Source organism: Globicephala melas, chromosome 15 (genome assembly GCF_963455315.2).
Source record: "Globicephala melas chromosome 15, mGloMel1.2, whole genome shotgun sequence".
Lineage (NCBI taxonomy): Eukaryota > Metazoa > Chordata > Mammalia > Artiodactyla > Delphinidae > Globicephala > Globicephala melas.
This window is the reverse complement of record NC_083328.1, coordinates 23995359-24012448: the sequence shown is the minus strand read 5'-3', so window position 1 is coordinate 24012448 and position 17090 is coordinate 23995359. Positions and strand designations below refer to the sequence as shown.

Sequence of the window (17090 nt, the reverse complement as noted above, 5' to 3'; positions counted from 1 at the left end):
ACAGATCATGAGGGGTCTCGCAGGCCCTAGAAGGAAGTTTGAATTGCATCTTAGGTGCAGTGGGGAGGAAGCCTTGGTGACTTTGAAGCTGGGGACCAGTATATTGAGCTTGAACTTCAACACGTACTTAAATTTGAGTAATTGACCACTTGGCAGTGAATGGCAGTGGACTTCCACAGTGAGGCCTGGTGAGAAGACCTTGAGGGCCACAGACGATGTGACAGCAATGGGGCTCCCTCTCGGGCAGCCCCGCCTCCCCTCATGTTTGGAGGCAGTAGCTGATGTCCTCCTCCTCTCCTAGATACAGGACAAATTCAAGTTTCGCACCGTCAGCTGCTCCACAGCTCTTCCACCTGGGTTATCTTGGTTTTAGAACTCAGACTTAGGAGACCTGTTCACCCCCATTTCTCTGGGGGATCCAAAGATGATGTTCTGGACTGTCCCCCCGCTCCCCTAACGGGTCATACATCCCTTCCTTAAGTAGGACCCCAGAGTGGTTTTGTGATCATCGATCCATTTGTCCATGTGCTCGGCCCCTAATCTTTCATGACACTGTAGATAACGGATGGATTGACCACATTGCTCAACACTCTTCGGCACTAGTGACATAGTAGTGAACAAGCCAGATGTAGTCCCTGCCCTCATGCAGTTGACAGTTTGGGGTTTTTTTTTATTTTATTGAAGTATATTTGATTTACAATGTTGCATTAATTTCTTCTCTACAGCAAAGTGACTCAGTTACACACACACACATATATGTGTATATTCTTCTTCACATGACAGTTTTGAGCTATGGAGAGAGACGTGTAAATTAGAAGTTGTGATACTGCGCAAAACAGATAGATAGATAGATAGATAGATAGATAGATAGATAGATAGATAGATAGATAGATGATAGATAGAAGATAGATAGATAGATAATAGATAGATAGATAGGTTAAAAGGCTATGCTGGGCAAATGCTTAGACAAGCACATCAGGGGTGCCTGTAAGCAAAGAAGCCTTCCAGGTAGAGGTGACACCTGGGCTGAGAGCTAGATGATGAACTGGCCAGGAGGAGGGCGGGGAAGGAAGGAAGACTGAGCCCGAAAGAGGGCCAGGCGTGGACGGAAGATCAGGGGAGAGAGAGCCCTTCTGGCAGAGGCGCCGAGAGTGTTCCAGGGTGGCCTGGAGCATGGGGGAGGAGAGGGGAGGGAGAGGGATGGAGATGAAGCTGGAATCGGATCGTAAAGGACCAGACCTCGCAGGATAGGACAGGAGGAAAGACTGGACTCGTGAACAGTGGGAAGGAGCTAGAAAGGATTGTATGGATGGAGGTCACAGGATCAGGTTTCTCTAGAACAATCTCTGACTTTGAGGCCTAGCTTGCATCCTGCCCACTCATTCATTTATTTCTTCAATAGACAGTGTTGTTTTCATTCCTCCTGTGTTTCAGCTGCTGTGCTAGGCCCCAGGGGTCCTCAGTAGGAGCCAGTACCTGGAGAGGGTGGCAGGGTGGCAGAACAGGCCAAGATCTCCCAAGGCTGGGAGGGACGGCCGCCTCTGTCCCAGCATAACTCCCTCTGCTGCCCCTTAGGACAGCTGCTCAAGGCCAATCTTGGCCTAAAGATGGAAACCTGAAGCACATTGTGGGCCAGGAACATGCACGTGTTACAACCACCCCAGCAGGTGGTAGGCACCGGCACATGTGTTTTGGATGGATGAATGAATGAATGGATTAGTGGGTGAGTGAGTGAGTGAATGGGAGGCAATATATAGAAGAGTGAATAAGAACCCAGACTCTGGGGTCAGACTTCCTGAGTCCCCCTCACTGATCAGAGCTAGTCATCCAAGTGCTCTGAACCTCAGTTTCCTCATGTGTGAAGTGAGGATAACGTCAAGGGTCCCCCCTCCGTGGAGTTGGGAATGTTAGCCAGATCGATGCACCCACCCACTTAGCAGTAGGGCTGGCACACCAGAAGCTCTCAGTAAATATTAGCCGTGGAGCCCTGTGTCCTGGGTATAGTAACTTGTGGCCCGAACAACGAGAAAGTAAACCAGCTCATGTTTGCACTGCACATGTGAAGTCTGCTGAGGGTGTAGACATGTTTAGCCATACCTGCACCCCAGCCTGCACACACACACATCAGAGATGCTGCTCACAGAAGGACCACAGCAGCAGTGTCCTTGTAGTGTGCTCATCACCTGCTACCATGTGCCCACATGCTGTGTCTTCACAACATTATATTAAACCTCCCGGGGGAGAGAAGAGCCCCTAATTTAATCTGACTTGAAATAGTATCAAAGCTCAGTATCAGGGATGTATGTGGTTAATTCATTTTTTGCCAAGTCATTCATGCATTCATTTGACAGGTGATTGATGGAGCATTGATTATGTACCAAGCACAGTGCTGGGCACCAGGAATCAGCAGGGGACCAGCCACAGGGATTTGAGCAGTGAGAGGACATTTCACAAGGTCTTTCTGGTTACTGGGTGGAGAATAAATTGCAGGCAGCAAAAGGGGAAGGATGGAAGCCAAGAGCAGATTTCTGGGGGGTCAAAGCCATACACACACCCCACTGGCTGGCAGGAAGGATGGATATGGTACAACCATCTCCCACCCCTAGAGTCCAGCTCAGAATGCTTTAGGGAAGCCGAAGCTGTGTCTTCCCTGGAAAGCCACCTGAACTCCTGCAAATGATGGGCGATACTAAGGGGCCCTCACGTTTCCTAGCTTATAGTAGGGCAGCTCCAAATCCTGAGCTCCACTCTTGTTCAGAATGAATGATTGTACTAAAAAGAGGCACATTATCTGGAAAGCCAGTGACTAAAGTGGAAATCACCTGCACCTGTTGAGTGGCAGGGTGTATGTTTCCATGGAATGGCCTGCAAGCAGGTATTCATTCATTCCATGTACACACCACACAGTAGGCACAGGAGGCCCAAAGGTTTAGTGAAATGGACCACAGGCCTTGTAATCCTTCAGACTAGGTCCAAATCCCAGGTCTCCTGCTTACTGCCTGTCCAACATTAAGTTACTGTGCAAGTAACTTAATTGGAGCCTCAGTTTCCTCGTCTGTTATATGGGTATATGAAGCCCAATAAGCAGTAGCCTAGGCCTTCCTAAGAGGCCCAGTGATTTCAGAACTCGCTCTCCTGTTTCAGGTCGGCACTGACTGGGATGCCAAGGAGCGGCTCTTTCGCAACTTTGGGGGTCTCCTGGGGCCCATGGATGAGCCAGTCGGCATGCAGAAATGGGGGAAGGGCCCCAATGTGACTGTGACTGTCGTCTGGGTGGATCCCGTCAACATCATCGCAGCCACCTACGACATCCTGATTGAGTCCACTGCCGAATTCACCCACTACAAGCCCCCTTTGAACTTGCCCCTGAGGCCTGGGGTCTGGACAGTGAAAATTCTCCACCACTGGGTGCCAGTCGCAGAAACCAAATTCCTCGTCGCGCCTCTGACCTTCTCAAACAGGCAGCCCATCAAACCGGGTGAGTACTTCCACTATTTCTGTGGGGTAATATTCCATTGCCCGAGGCCTCCTGGGTCCTTCACCCGGGCGGGCGGTGTTGCTCAGACATGGGGCATGTGGGCCACCTTCGAGAACAGTGCTCTCTGTTCTCAGGATTTTTTCCTGCTCATCTGTCATACAGAACCTTCTAATTTTCTGCCTGTCTCTGCACACTGAGGTGATGTCATCTGTCTTTGTATTAGACACCTATTTATTAGATGCTCTCTCACTGGACTTCTAGAAGGTCCTGATCATATTTAAGACAGGTGGGAAATAAACCCAAGCTGAGATTGAGTTTCAGCAAATCTTGTTCAGTGTTTTTTAAAAAAATAACTAAAATAGGAATCTCTGTTCATCAAAAGCATGATACTAGGTGAGGAGCCGTATCACATACTAAAGGAAAATATTTGCACACACAAAAAAGTACTCAAATTCGGAAATCCCCTAAGTCAGAGCAAGCTACAAGCCACAGGCCAAATCCAGCCCACTTCCTGTTTTTGTAAATAAAACTTTACTGAAATGCAGTCATACTCATTTACATATTGACTGTGGTTGCTTTGGGGCCACAACGCCAGCATTGAGTAGCTGCCCACAGAGCCAAAAGTATTTGCTATCTGGCCCTTTAGAGAAAGGGCCAATCCCTGATATAAAAGAAATAAAAAAGAGAGAGCATATACACACACATATAAAAAGATGCTCAGCCTCATGAAGAATGAGAGAAATGCAAATTAAAAGCAAAAAGAGATTCCACTTCACATCTGCCATGTTTAGGACATGTTTGAAGATGAGACAACATCATTTGATGGTCAAGATGGAGAATAATAACTGTCCACGTAAGTGCTAGTGAGAGAGCCATGTAATAAAATGAGTTCGCATTTGCTGGTGAAGTTGAACATATACACACACCCTACCGCACAGAAATTCCACCCGAGGTAGAGGCCATAGAGACTTGTGCAGAAATACAGCAAGTTGTTCATAATAGCACCAAACCAGAACCAGTCCAAATATCTGACATCCAATGGACCAACAATGTGGTCTGTTCCGACAGTGGAGGTCTACGCAGCAGGGAACACGGCGTAGGACGTGTTCTAGAACGTAATGTTAGGGTGGGGATATCAAAATTACCATGCATGTATCTAAAGTTCAAAAACAGGCCAAGCCAACAATACAGTATTTCAGGGTTCATGTATCAGTAGAAAGCTGTAAAGAAATGAAGGAAATTATTAACAGGAAATTCAGGATGGTGGTTCCCACTGGGCATGGGGTCAGGGAGAGGGGTGTCAGACTCCTAGCATGCCTGCCTTTTTTCTTTTTTTTCCAAAAGGGTTTCTTTTATTTTTCTATTCCCCACCCCCCTTTCTTTTATCACAGGTAACGTCTTCCTCCCTGCTCAATCCCATCCCCAGGAGTGGCCACTGCCAACAGTTTGGTGTACAGTCCTTCTAGAGGTTTCTCAGTGCTTTTAAAGCATTGACATAAATCACAAAGACATTGTCACTCTTTTAAGAATAGAATGATACACTTCGTAGTGAAACTTGCTTTTTTCACTTTCCGAGTCAATATATGTAAAGCTGCCAGCTGCCTAGTGTTCCTTTGGGTTAAGGACCCACAATCTGTCTGTCCCTACCCCACCCCCGCCTGGGTAGACACATAGCTTCTTTTGTTGTTGTTGTTACAGATACCACTGCAAAGAAGATTCTTGAACCTAAGATAGTATGTGCCCATGAAGATGCATCCATAACATAGATTCCTAGAAAAAGGATTTCCAGGTCTCTTGGTGTTTGAAATTGTTCACCTCCATTTAACAGATCGCAAACCCAGAAGCCAGAAACGCATTACAGCCTCTGTTGGCTAAAAAGAGCTCTGGGCTGGGTGTCATTTAGCCAGTGACACGAGGAGAGGGGGACACAGATATGGGGAAGGGCACCTGGAGTCCTAAGAAGGGAGTGTTGATGTGAATTCTGTCCATTTCTGCTAAGTTTTTCTGCTAAGTTTCTGTGCTGAACAAGCAGAAAGATTTGGACCTCATGTTTTCAGGTAATGGAAGTCTGCTTCTCCTCTCCCCCATGAAACAGGCAAAAGACAGCTCCTCCAGAACTAGCGGGGCCAGAGCCCACCCACTTAGGGTCCTCAAGTGTCCCACGGATGAGGCTCACGTCCTTAGCCTCTCTAAGGGTTCCCAAAGCCAGACGTGGAGGAGAGGGATGGAAGTGGCCGTCTCCTCTTTGCTTCCCATACAGCTAATCGGACAGAAAACGAGTGACCCTGAATCCATCCCTACCTCAGTAAAATAGCCCGGGGCCATTCGTGGGGTCCTGATTTTTCCGATCTTTTCTCCTGGGATTTCTGAGGACAGCGAGGCTCTCCCCACGCATGTCCAGGATGAGCCAAGGGTCATTTTACCCCACCGGGAGCAGCCCCCCCAGTCATCAGTAATTGGATCTGTTAATGATGTTCTGGTGACAGGGAACACGAAGGTGGGAGCGATGCAATTTGTAGAATGATTCATCAAGAGTAATTTGCTATTGATGCATCCCTGGTAATCTCAAGAAATCTGATGAGGTGGAATTGAGGGAAATTTAATTATAGAGGCGAGCTTTGTGGGCTGATGCTATAATAGCATTTCCCACATGAACCTCATTTTTCATAAGGGTTTTCTGCACCAACCACAATATTTGGTTACCAGCGTTCAAGTGTTTGTTAACTCCTCTTTTCACTTTGAATGTCCTGCCTTTTCTCAGTTTGGGTGTCTCCCCAGTCCCCAGCTTCTCATCTCTGCAGTCCCTGCAGAGATGAAGGCGTTGAGAGGCTCTAGTAGGGAAGTCAGGACCTGCTCCAAAGAGAACAGACTCTGTCCTCCTGAAAAAAACAGAGGAAAAGAAAACAGGGTTTTTTTCCTGAAAACCCTTTGGTGGGCATCAGGGAGAGGTGGGCCAGACTCCTTAAGGAACTCGAGAAAGAGAAGCTCTGCTAAGTATAGCGAGATAGGACATGTGCTCCAGGCGTGCTTCTCAGCTTTCTCCCACCGGTTCCCCTCCAGACCAGAGTCCAGCCCCCCCAGCTTCCTGGGGCATTGGGAACTAAAGGAATGACTTTCTCGTACATGCAAGTCAAAGCATATTTTTAGTTCAACTAGCTTTCTCATTGCTTTTTGGTTTTTTAATGAATTTATCTTATTTATTTATTTTTGGCTGCATTAGGTCTTCGTTGCTGCGCACGGGCTTTCTCTTTGTTGTGGTCGGCGGGCTTCTCGTTGCAGTGGCTTCTCTTGTTGCGGAGCACGGGCTCCAGTAGTTGTGGCTCACGGGCTCATTAGTTGTGGCTCATGGGCTCTAGAGCGCAGGCTCAGTAGTTGTGGCTCACGGGCTTTAGTTCCTCAGTGGCATGAGGGATCTTCCCGGGCCAGGGCTCGAACCCGTGTGCCCTGCATTGGCAGGTGGATCCTTAACCACTGCGCCACCAGGGAAGCCCTCCCATTGCTTTTTGAAGGGCAGGCATATATACACGGTCTTTCTTCCTTACTCAGGACCACACATATTAGAAAGTAACGTGCTGATTATCCAGGCTCTCCTGGTTGTCTCCGAGGGTGACAGCCACCATCAAGCAAAGAGGAAGCATTGTCATCTGAATGCTACATTGTCTTATAAGGAGGTTTCTTCTAATCCTAGTGATCTTGGCTATAGCAAAACCTGATTTGGTAAAACACAACCCACCAGAATCATTAGCCAGTCTTTTCAAAAAAATATATTCTTGTGTTTGGCAATGAAATAAGCCATGAGTGGGAACTTCCTCAAGATAGAAACATCTAGCTTCTTTCCTTCAGTCCAAATGTCTAGACTTTCTGCTTCCCCATCTTTAAGCCCTGGGAAACAGTCACTGTCTCTCTTGTTCATACATTACTTTACTGTTTACAAAGCACGTGAACTTCTGCCTGAGCCTCGTGCCAGGTAGAAGTGAGTCTAATTGCTGGAAAGGGTGAGTATCCCCATTTTGCAGATGGGGAAACCAAGTCTGCAAAAGACTAGCTCCCAGATGGAAAAATAAAATAAGAACAAAAGCATTCTTTTAGCTTCCTGCTGCTGTATGAGCCTCTTGGTAGAGTATCGTAATGACAAGAACGGGCTTTGGAGTCAGCCAGCCCTGGATTTAACTCCAGGTCTGTCTCTAAACTACAGCTGCTTCCGTTTCCTCATCTGTAACATAGGGATGGTAAAATCCGCCCTATAGTTGCGTGTGTGTATTGTGTACTAATAATGCCAATAATACTGATCCTAGCTAAACTTTCCCACGTACTTAGAATACGCCAGGCACCATTTTAAGCACCTCACGAGCCAGCACATTTAATCATCACAAACACAGCTACGAGGAAGGTACTGGTTCTCCACCCATTTTATTGATGAGGAAGAAGTAACACACCTGGTATGCGGGACATGGGGATTCAAACCCAGACGGCCTGACTGGTGTCCCCGAGCTCTGGCGTGAGACCCCAGTGCTCAGCAAGGCAGAGCTGTTTTGGGAGCCAGCTGGACCTCCCACCCCACCCCACTCTGGTCCCAGCTTCACGGTTTCCAGGACTCCTTGCTGTGGGCCATTCATGCCCCACATCTTGGACCGAAGCAGAGATCCAGGTCTTATACAGAGTTCATGGTGGGCATTCAGCAGCCAAGGGTGGGGCTGCTCGCCAGGCCCTGAGGTCCACAGACCCGGGTTCCAGCCCTGGCTCTGACTCTCATCACCTGTGTGATTCGGGGAAAGATGCTTTGCATCTTTAATGAGCTTTAATGAGGCTTTGCATCCTCTGTTCCCAATGCCTGGAATTCTCTTCTCCAGGATCTGCACGTGGCTTCTTCCTTCCCGTGAATCAGTGCTCAGCTCAGATGTCATCTCCGCAGAGAGGTCTCCCCGGCCATCCCAGCTAAAATGAACACCCTTGTCACTCTCTAACCCAGGAATCAGCAAGCTTTTATTGTAAAGGGCTAGATAGCAAATTTTTCAGCTTTGTGGGCCATATACAATCTCTGTCTCAGCTACTCAGCTGTGCTGTGGTAACGGCCATAAACAATATGTATCCAAATGGGCATAGCCATGTTCCAATGAAACTTTATTTACAACAGGTGGTGGCCGCATTTGGTCCAAGGCCCGTAGTTTATCAAGCCCCTGCTCTGACTCCACACAGCCCATTTATTCCCTTCATGACACTTATCACTTTCTGGAATGACCTGATTTATTTACTTCTTTCTTTCTTTCTTGTCATCATTCTTCCTCCCCTGGATTGCAGTCTCCTTCATTGTCTGGTCTGCTCCACCGCAGAGTAGAGCCTGGCACTTAATACATCTGTATCAAATAAATAAATGAATGAATGCCTTGCAGATGTAGATGTTTCGTAAATATGTGTTGAATGAATTATCGTCTGGCCTATAGAAAGGGCTCCATAGATACATGCTGAATGAATAGGTGAATGGACCATGCCCTGCACAAAGTGGGCTCGTACCTGTTGAAGGAATGTCCTCGTAGGCTCAGTTTCTTTGTACAATGGGAGTGCTAAAGGAACTTCCTCGTGAGATTGTCCCGCGAACTGAATGGTGCTACACAGTGCCCAGCACAGTGCCAAGCACACAGTAGGAGGTGACCGGTCCATGGCTCTTCTAATGATGTAATTGTTCCCTTTGGCTTTCAGAGGAGGCATTGAGGCTGCACAACGGGCCCCTCCGCAGCGCCTACATGGAGCAGAGCTTCCAGAGCCTGAACCCCGTCCTCAGCCTGCCCATCAACCCCGCCCAGGTGGAGCTGGCTCGGAGGAACGCCGCGTCCACCGGCGCCGCACTGGAGCGCTGGCTGGACTCGCTGGTGGGCGGGATGTGGACCGCCATGGACATCTGTGCCACAGGCCCCACCGTCTGCCCAGTCATGCAGACCTGCAGCCAGACGGCCTGGAGCTCCTTCAGCCCTGACCCCAAGTCGGAGCTGGGCGCAGTCAAACCCGACGGCCGGCTCAGGTAGCACTGGGCACGTGGGGGCCCCAGCGGATCTCAAAGGGGAAGCAGCCAGAGGGCCAGTGGGAGCCGGACCCTGGGCTCCCACCCCCTGGGGGTGGGGGTGCCTTTTGTGAGCGGGGCTCTCCTGGCCATCGAATGACGGGAGGGAAGGTTTGGAGGCCGAAGCAGGTTCTGCCAGCCACCTGACCCAGCAGGCCGGCTCCCGGGGGTGGGGATGGCTCAGTCCCAGCACCGTGGTGGTCTTACCTCTTCTGATTGATCCTCGAGTGCTACAGGTTCCTTGTCTTCCCCTCAATGACCTGACCCCCCCCACCCCGCCCAGACAAGTGATTCCAAAACTTTTATTTTGAGCAGCAGAGCTTTGTTGACTAAGTCGTAGGCGGAGGGGGGTCCCGGGTGAGGAGGAAATCCAGGCTGCTCTGCTTGAAGCTGCGAGTGTGAGATTCTTTCTCAAAGCTCAGCCCACCGGGCAGTCCCTTGCCAAGGGCGTCTCCTAAGGTACCTCGTCAGAACCCAAGGGCTCTACAAAACCTAGTTTGAAAAGCACTGCCCAGAGGGTGGGTTTGCTCTCCAGCCCCGCCTTCAGCTCCTCTGGGCCAGGAAACCCTTGTGCCAGCCCTGAAGTGACAGGACACTAAAGTCACGCTCTCGTGGGCCCGTCCCCAGGGAGGCCTCCCACCAGCCCTTCTCAGGTTCAGCCATCCTCCTTCGTAACTAGATGAGCCGGAGAGCCTTCTGATGTGCCACGGCCAAGGTCCACCCAAACTGTGACCGCCAGACATCCTGGGCTCCAGGCCACCCTCCTTCGAGGCAGAAATTGGGCGATGCTCATGAGCGTGAGGGTCAAACCCCCAGCCGTTCGTGGGCGAGGAGATCAAGAGCATGACCCCTCTGGGCCTTGACAGTGGGAACTTTGGGGACCATGGCCATGAAACTCATAGAGATCCTTGGGAGCAAAACTCCTCAGCTGGTCAGTACAGCAATACCTGTATTGCCTGAGCCCTTTGTTCTGAGGTCAGGTGTTTGTTTGGAACATTTGTGAATCGCACACTCGGTGCTGCTGGGAGCAACCAAACTGCATGGAACAGACTTTTCACGGCCAGGAAAGAGCATTTTAGATTTAGTTTTTAAATTCATGCCCTTTCTTATCCAAGGTGCCAACAGGCCCATCTGACACGCAGTGTAAAAGTGGGAAGCTTGAGTATCTGGTGGTTTGAAACCTAAAGAACAGTGTTATTCAAATTGCCTGAGTTACTAGAAACGCAAAGGGTTTCCTTGCCATGTGTACATCGGAGGGCTGCCCTGCTCATCCGGAGACCCCTCCCCGGAGGCCCCCTCCTCCGCTGATCCCACCCTCCCCCCAAGGACAGGGTTCTCTTGGAAAAGTCCTTCCCACGGAGAGCTGGTCCTTGGCGATTCCCCTCCAGTGTGGGTTTGAAGGTACCGCCGTTTGCTCCCAGTGACCTGTCAGCTGTCGCCCCCTACTCACACCCCCAGCCCAGCAAGGCAGAATGTCCTATGGGCCATGGAGGATATAGAGAAGGGACACTTTAGATATTTATTATTTATATGTTTTAGTCAATGACTAATTAGTAGGTGCTGTTTTTGCAGCTTGTCAATTACGTTATCTTACTAACTGAAGCTGCCTTTATTCACTAAAGGCCCCTCCCCCCACCCTTCCACTCCCTCCCCCTCTCATCCCCCAGCCCCTCATGTCTGTCTCTGTCTCTCTGCTGCTTTATCTGTCTATCTATCTATCTGTCTATCATCTCTGTCTCTGCCCTGCGTTCTCCGTGTCCTCAGTGGGAAGCAGGGGACTTGGACACCATGAGGAGAACGCCTCAACCAGCATCACCCACTGGCCAGAAGTGGGGTGTCCTTGGGAACAGTGGCGCCTCGCTCTTCCTCATGCAGGGTGTTAGCGTGACTCAGCCCTCCGGCTCTGGGGGTGTTGGAATTCCTGAGCCATCCCCGCCACCCGCCCCCAGCACAGGGACGCAACAGGCCAGCGACTTGCAGAGGGAGGCTATGCCGGCTGCAGAACCTGGGGCGTCCCCGCTTCCTCCATCACTGCCCTCCCGCAGCCAGTCTAACCGTGGGCCTCCATGTGAGGGAAAGCAGGCTCCCTCCACGCCCTGGAGGAAAAGATCTCTATTTTAGGAAGATGGTAGGGGGTCAGACCCGGCCAGGAGAGCCCAGGAGCTGGCCCAGTGTTTCCAGGGACCTCGGCGTGGCTTTCTCAGAAAGCCCACATGAGCTCCACATGGGTTCGCAAGTTCTGTGGGAGCCAAGAGGCCCGTGTCACATCCACTTCCTGCCCCCGGCCTCTGCCTCTGGCCAGGGCCTCCCTGAGCCTGTGGAAGCTGCCCGGGGAGCCGCCCTTTCACCCTTCTCGCCACTAGGGCCCTGTGTGTCATTTGTGATGGTTTTGGGGGCTCTGCCCTGGCACGTCCCTGCGCGCCCATGAGCCTGCAGACTCCTCGACGGGGCCCCACCTGCACCCTGACATTGCTGACTCCTGTTCCATCTGGGAACAAGTGGAGAAATGGGAGAGCTGGCTTACTCTGGGGACGGCCCCCACCCCCACGGCCCAGGCCCCATTCCCTACTCACCGCCAGGAGACTGGGAAGCTCAGGGGCCTCATGGGATGTTCCTCAACATCTTCTGTTTTTGAACCAGAGAATCACTTTGACGATGTTACATTTGGCTTTAAGGAAAAAAGGGAGAATTTCAAACAAACAAAGCCCAGGATGATTTGAGCAAAGGTGATGTTTTCCCAGGAGAAATAGTTGAACTCATTTTTGTAATCTACCTGAGGATGATTTATTAGTTAGAGGCCATTGGTCAGGCAACCTTGAGCTGTGGCTGCCTGAGGGTTTCAAAACCTGAGAACATGGTCTCTGGAAATCCTATTAAAGAAGCAAAGTGACTGTGGGCTGAGTCACCGACCAGGTCCTCGGACTTCAGGAGGGCTTAGAGGTGGGACGTGGGCTTGGGGGAGAAGGACACATTGAATAAGCTGCGACACTCTGTCCAATTTCCCATTCACCCCTGTGACATTCAGGTGGAAACCAGGCTCAGGAGGCAGGCAGCCTTCCTGAGTCCCGCTTCCCCGGCCATGTGCAAGGCGGTCTGTCTCCAAGGAGGGCACGAGCAGTTCCTAGGACCCCCATGTTCTCAGAAGTGCAGATGCTCCTCCCTTTGGAGAAAGGCCGTTCTGATCTTATCAGGAATCATTCCGACTTCATTTGCCATTGTTAGTTTAACTTTCAAAATGCCAGTGGAGTTGAGAAGGAATGAGCACGCCGCCCCAAAAGGGCAGATTACAGATGCTCTGGGCACATGCCGGGACTGGGGGGGACCATGCTTCCTTCCGGTTCTCCAGTTTGCAGGTACAAGGAGGATGCTGGCTGGAACCTTGATCTCTTTGCCAAGAGGGTGCAGGGGAGGGCGGAAGCTGCTGGGTGTGGGGCCTGAGCAAAGATCCCTTTCGTAGCCAAGTTCACTGGGGACTCAGGACACGCTCCTCCAGCAGCACCCAAGGGGGCTGTGCTAGAAACAGCTGTTAGCAAACACCTGGCAGATCGAAGCCACACCCTCTGGCAGGGGTTACAAGTGGCTATAGGGCCCAGAACACTAGCACAGATGAGTGACGCCGTTGGTGTAAGACGTTAGGGAGTGGTGGGGACTGTAGTCTGCAGTGTGCACATGACACAGACAAAAAACTACAGCTGCATCTCAGCTCCAGCCTGAGTTGCATGTGAGAATACGGGCACAGTGCAGCAGAATCATCTAATTTGGTAAGGGAAGCCAGAAATCCATATTTTTATAGGAAATGTGATTTTGAAATGTTGGCATTTTTTTTCTTTCCAGAGTGTAGGCAAAGAGAAACCTCACAGTTCAGCCTGTGCGCTGCCAGCAACCTCTGCTCTCTGGAGACGTGGTTTGAAAGGAAGCTAGGCTTGTCCCAGTGGGGGAGGGAAATGACACCACTAGGAAGGGGCAAAAAACTAACAGCTCATGTCCAGCTCCGAAGGGAATGGGGACCTCTTACTAGTCATTCCCGTCCCAAAGAAACGGTCCCTCAGAGGAGAAGTGTCTCATAACTGGCGTGTTCAGCTCTCCTGGCCTCAAGACAGTTTGTACTGAAGGGAAGATGGCACAGAATTTGCAGACCCCAAGAGCTGCCCCTTAGACGTACGGAGGTCCACATTGGCCTGGTCCCCGCCTTCCAGAATTCCATCCTACCAGGCAGAGAGGTCCAGGATGTGTTTCAGGAGGAGGGCTTGGCGTGTCAAACAGCCCGGCTCTCTCCAGATCCCAGGTTTTAGCAGCCATCTTGCCACATGTCCGGAAACATCTTCGGAAGCCGTGCTCACGGGAGGTCCTCTGCTTCTGCCTCACTTACCTTACTATGCCCATGGGTCAACCACAGGCGCTACCTCATGTGTCTGCTGAGAAGTTTACCGGGGTGGGGGTGGGGGGATAAAGGTGTCCAAAATCTGCTGGAGCTAAATGCATAATCTATGCAAATTCTGTCTTTCTCTTTCTTTCTCTCTCGCTCTCTCAGAAGTATTACTTTTTTTACCTGGCAAACAAGATACTGTACAGACCCCTCTTAAGACTGAGGAGGGCGTTCACGCGCCACCTGTGTCTGCCCCGCACGTTGTCATTGGTTCTGTCCTTGCCAAGCCCCAGGCAGCGAGAAGGCAGCCCTCCGTCGCCCTCCCCTCGGCTGGGAACGCTCCAGCCGCCTCTGCCTACACACCCCGCGGGAAAGCAGGTTCTGCACCTCGCCGCCGCCGTTCGCAGCTCCATCCTCTCCACCCCTCGTTTGCCTCCCTATCCTTCCCTTCCCCCACCCCCAAAAGCCGTAGGTTTCTCCTTTTTGAAATGAGGCCTTAAAATTATTTTGGGAAAGCTAACCACCCTCCCCCTCCCATTTCCACCAACATCCGAGAAGAAAGAGAAGAAAGAGCATCTTGAAGCTCTCGGGGCAACCTCCTAAGCCAGGGGCTGCCAACCTGTAGCTTGCAGATGTGATAGAAATGGCGTCTCTTGTCGTCCTGAAGAAAAATTTTCTGTTTTTCCTATGGTTAACATGAAGGCTTGGGTGCTCATCTAAACCTCAACCAACTCCCGAAGCACTCTCCTAGAGCATATCGCCACTGCGATGGGCTGCCGACGTGGGCTTTCCAGCCCTCCCCCGACCCCCGAAACTTGGTGACTTTAGGTACTTCATTCATGAGTAAATCAGGAGAGTTTCTCAATATATCTCTTCATCCTTCCTGCCTGGAAAGTGATAGCATTAAATAGTCCCAGCGGATGGGTCATGTTCTCAAAGGGATCACACTCTACCTACTTGCAGAATCCCCCCATTTCCCTGCCATCGCTCCAGGGCTGATGGAGGCCAAAGACAACCCCAGGGTTTTCATAGGAAATTCACTGGAATTGAGCGCAATCGTCTTTGTCGTCCTTTGTCTTTATATATATACATATATACATATATATATATATATATAAAATTATGTTGTCAAAGACGTTTGGGTATTTTTTTTAGAGGCATCACAATAAGTTATTACCGTTCCCCTCATTGTTTTTCAAAGACATGTGGTGATATAGTTTTTAAAAAATAACTATTTTGTTATAGATCATAATACGCATAAAACTGTACAGAAATATTTTGTAATGTATTGATTTTAAAAAGAGAGACTGTAAATAAAGTTTTTAAAAAAAGAGAGAGAATTCGAAAGGCACACACTGAAAGATGTAGATACTTTGCTATTTATTTAAAGGAGTATTTTAAGAGATACTGAACTATCTGAAATTGACCAGTAATCAAAGTTCCAATCATCCGAATGCTTTTCCTCGCAGTAGAATGTGATTCTCAGAAACAATTGCACTACCGGCCCATTTTTGCACCTTTTCTGTCTTTTCATTTAGCGGAGAAACAACAACGAAATTGTGCCTTAGCTGTATTTTTTTGTCTAGGGGAGTTTGTTTCTGTCTGACAAAGCAAAATTTTTTGCAGAAAACAGTGGATGTACTGAATACTGTATCATACCAAAAACACTGCAGGTTGTATATAGATGCTTTCTGTCATACTGTGTTTTCAGATGCAGAATTTTAAAATTAAAAAAAAATACTGTCTTTATGGAACAGTGGGTGTATGACTTTTTAGTGATAACTGCATCTTCATGCAATCCTGTATTCGCCCCCCTCCTCTGCACTGGCCTCCTGCTGAGACCGTCTCTCCTGGGAAAACCTGATGTGCACACACTCCGTAATCAAGCCTGCTGTCCTCTCCCAACCAGATTATTGCAACACCCTCCTGTAAATGATACCCCTGGTTAAGGTAGAAGTGTTTGGTTTTAAATCCCTTTGGTAAGTAGAGGATGGTGAGGAGGAGTGCCATCTAAAGTGGCAAGCGTTTTCTATACCCAGCTGGCCGGTTGTGTAGCAACCTGTTTTCCTTTCCTCTTCACTACACAGCTAGACTGCATTTCCCAGACTTCCTTGCGCTCAGGTGTGGTCATGTGACCAACTCCTGACCAATGGCATGTGGGTGGAATGGATGTAAGACACTTCTTAGGCCTGGCCCATAAAGCTTCCCAGAGAGCTCTCGCTCTCTCACTCTCTCTCTCTTTCCCCATTTACCAGCTCAAGTGTTTTAAATCATCTTGATTTGGGGCATTCATAAATTTGTCTATTCTACTGCTCTTCTTGGAAGCTTCACACAGCCCCCAACTTAAGAGGGCAGAGACACAATATGGGAGGAGCTGGGCCCCAGATGGTGACATGGAAGACCACCCCATCTGACTATGATGTGAAAAGAAAGCAGCATGCATTATGTCATGCCACCAGGAATTTATCTACTACAGTAGCTAGCCTTACCTTAACTAATTCATCCAGATATGGAAACTCAGATAGTCCTCTGGGAAAGTCCAAGTTTCAGCCCCTTCATCCCATAGGTAAAGATACAGAGACTCAGATGGGTGAAGCTACCAAGATATGAGTATCACGGTCAGAAGTAGAACCAAGGTTTCCTATCCCACAGAGACTTTCACAAGTCATTAGGAGGACTGGTTCTCCATCCTTTGGTTGGCCTCATTACGACATTTATAGTGACTCCTGACGGCCACAACCAAGGATTGAGAGTGCCCAGGTGCTGGGTCACAGACATGCCTTTAAATCATCCTTCAGAATCCTAAAGGCAAAGGTTGGCCCTGAGACCCAGATGGGACTTTATAGCTGGAGCAAAGTTGGTTAGAGAAGGTAAGTGACTCTATGTTTGGAAGGACGGTTGGACCCCAGGTATAGTGCCAAAACCTTTTTTCCAGTTGGATCTTATAGCCAATCTCCCCCTCCTTTGCTCAAAGATAAGTCCTCCAAAAAAAAAAAAGGGTTTTCTTGCAAGGGAAGGATAAACTTCCAAAATCTCCATGGGCGGAAAGATCAAAGATCTTGTTCACCTAGTGTTCCCAGCACTTAGCACAGTAAGCCCAAGGTATGGGCACTCAGTGAGTATTTAATGAATGAACAAGCGAATAAAGCCATATTTCTTAATTAACATGTGGGCATGGGGTCATTTGTCCA

The 17090-nt window shown here is 49.5% G+C and overlaps 1 protein-coding gene across 1 annotated transcript in view; it reads left to right on the top strand.

Moving 5' to 3' along the window:
• XYLT1 (xylosyltransferase 1) overlaps positions 1–15653 on the top strand; it is a 194038-nt gene extending 178385 nt beyond the window's left edge. Inside the window, exons 10-11 of the mRNA XM_060284435.1 lie at positions 3145–3478; positions 9176–15653. Of these exons, the coding sequence (XP_060140418.1) occupies positions 3145–3478; positions 9176–9498 (657 nt within the window). The 3' untranslated portion in view covers positions 9499–15653. The remainder of the gene's footprint in view (positions 1–3144; positions 3479–9175) is intronic.
• The last annotated feature ends 1437 nt before the right edge of the window (positions 15654–17090 follow it).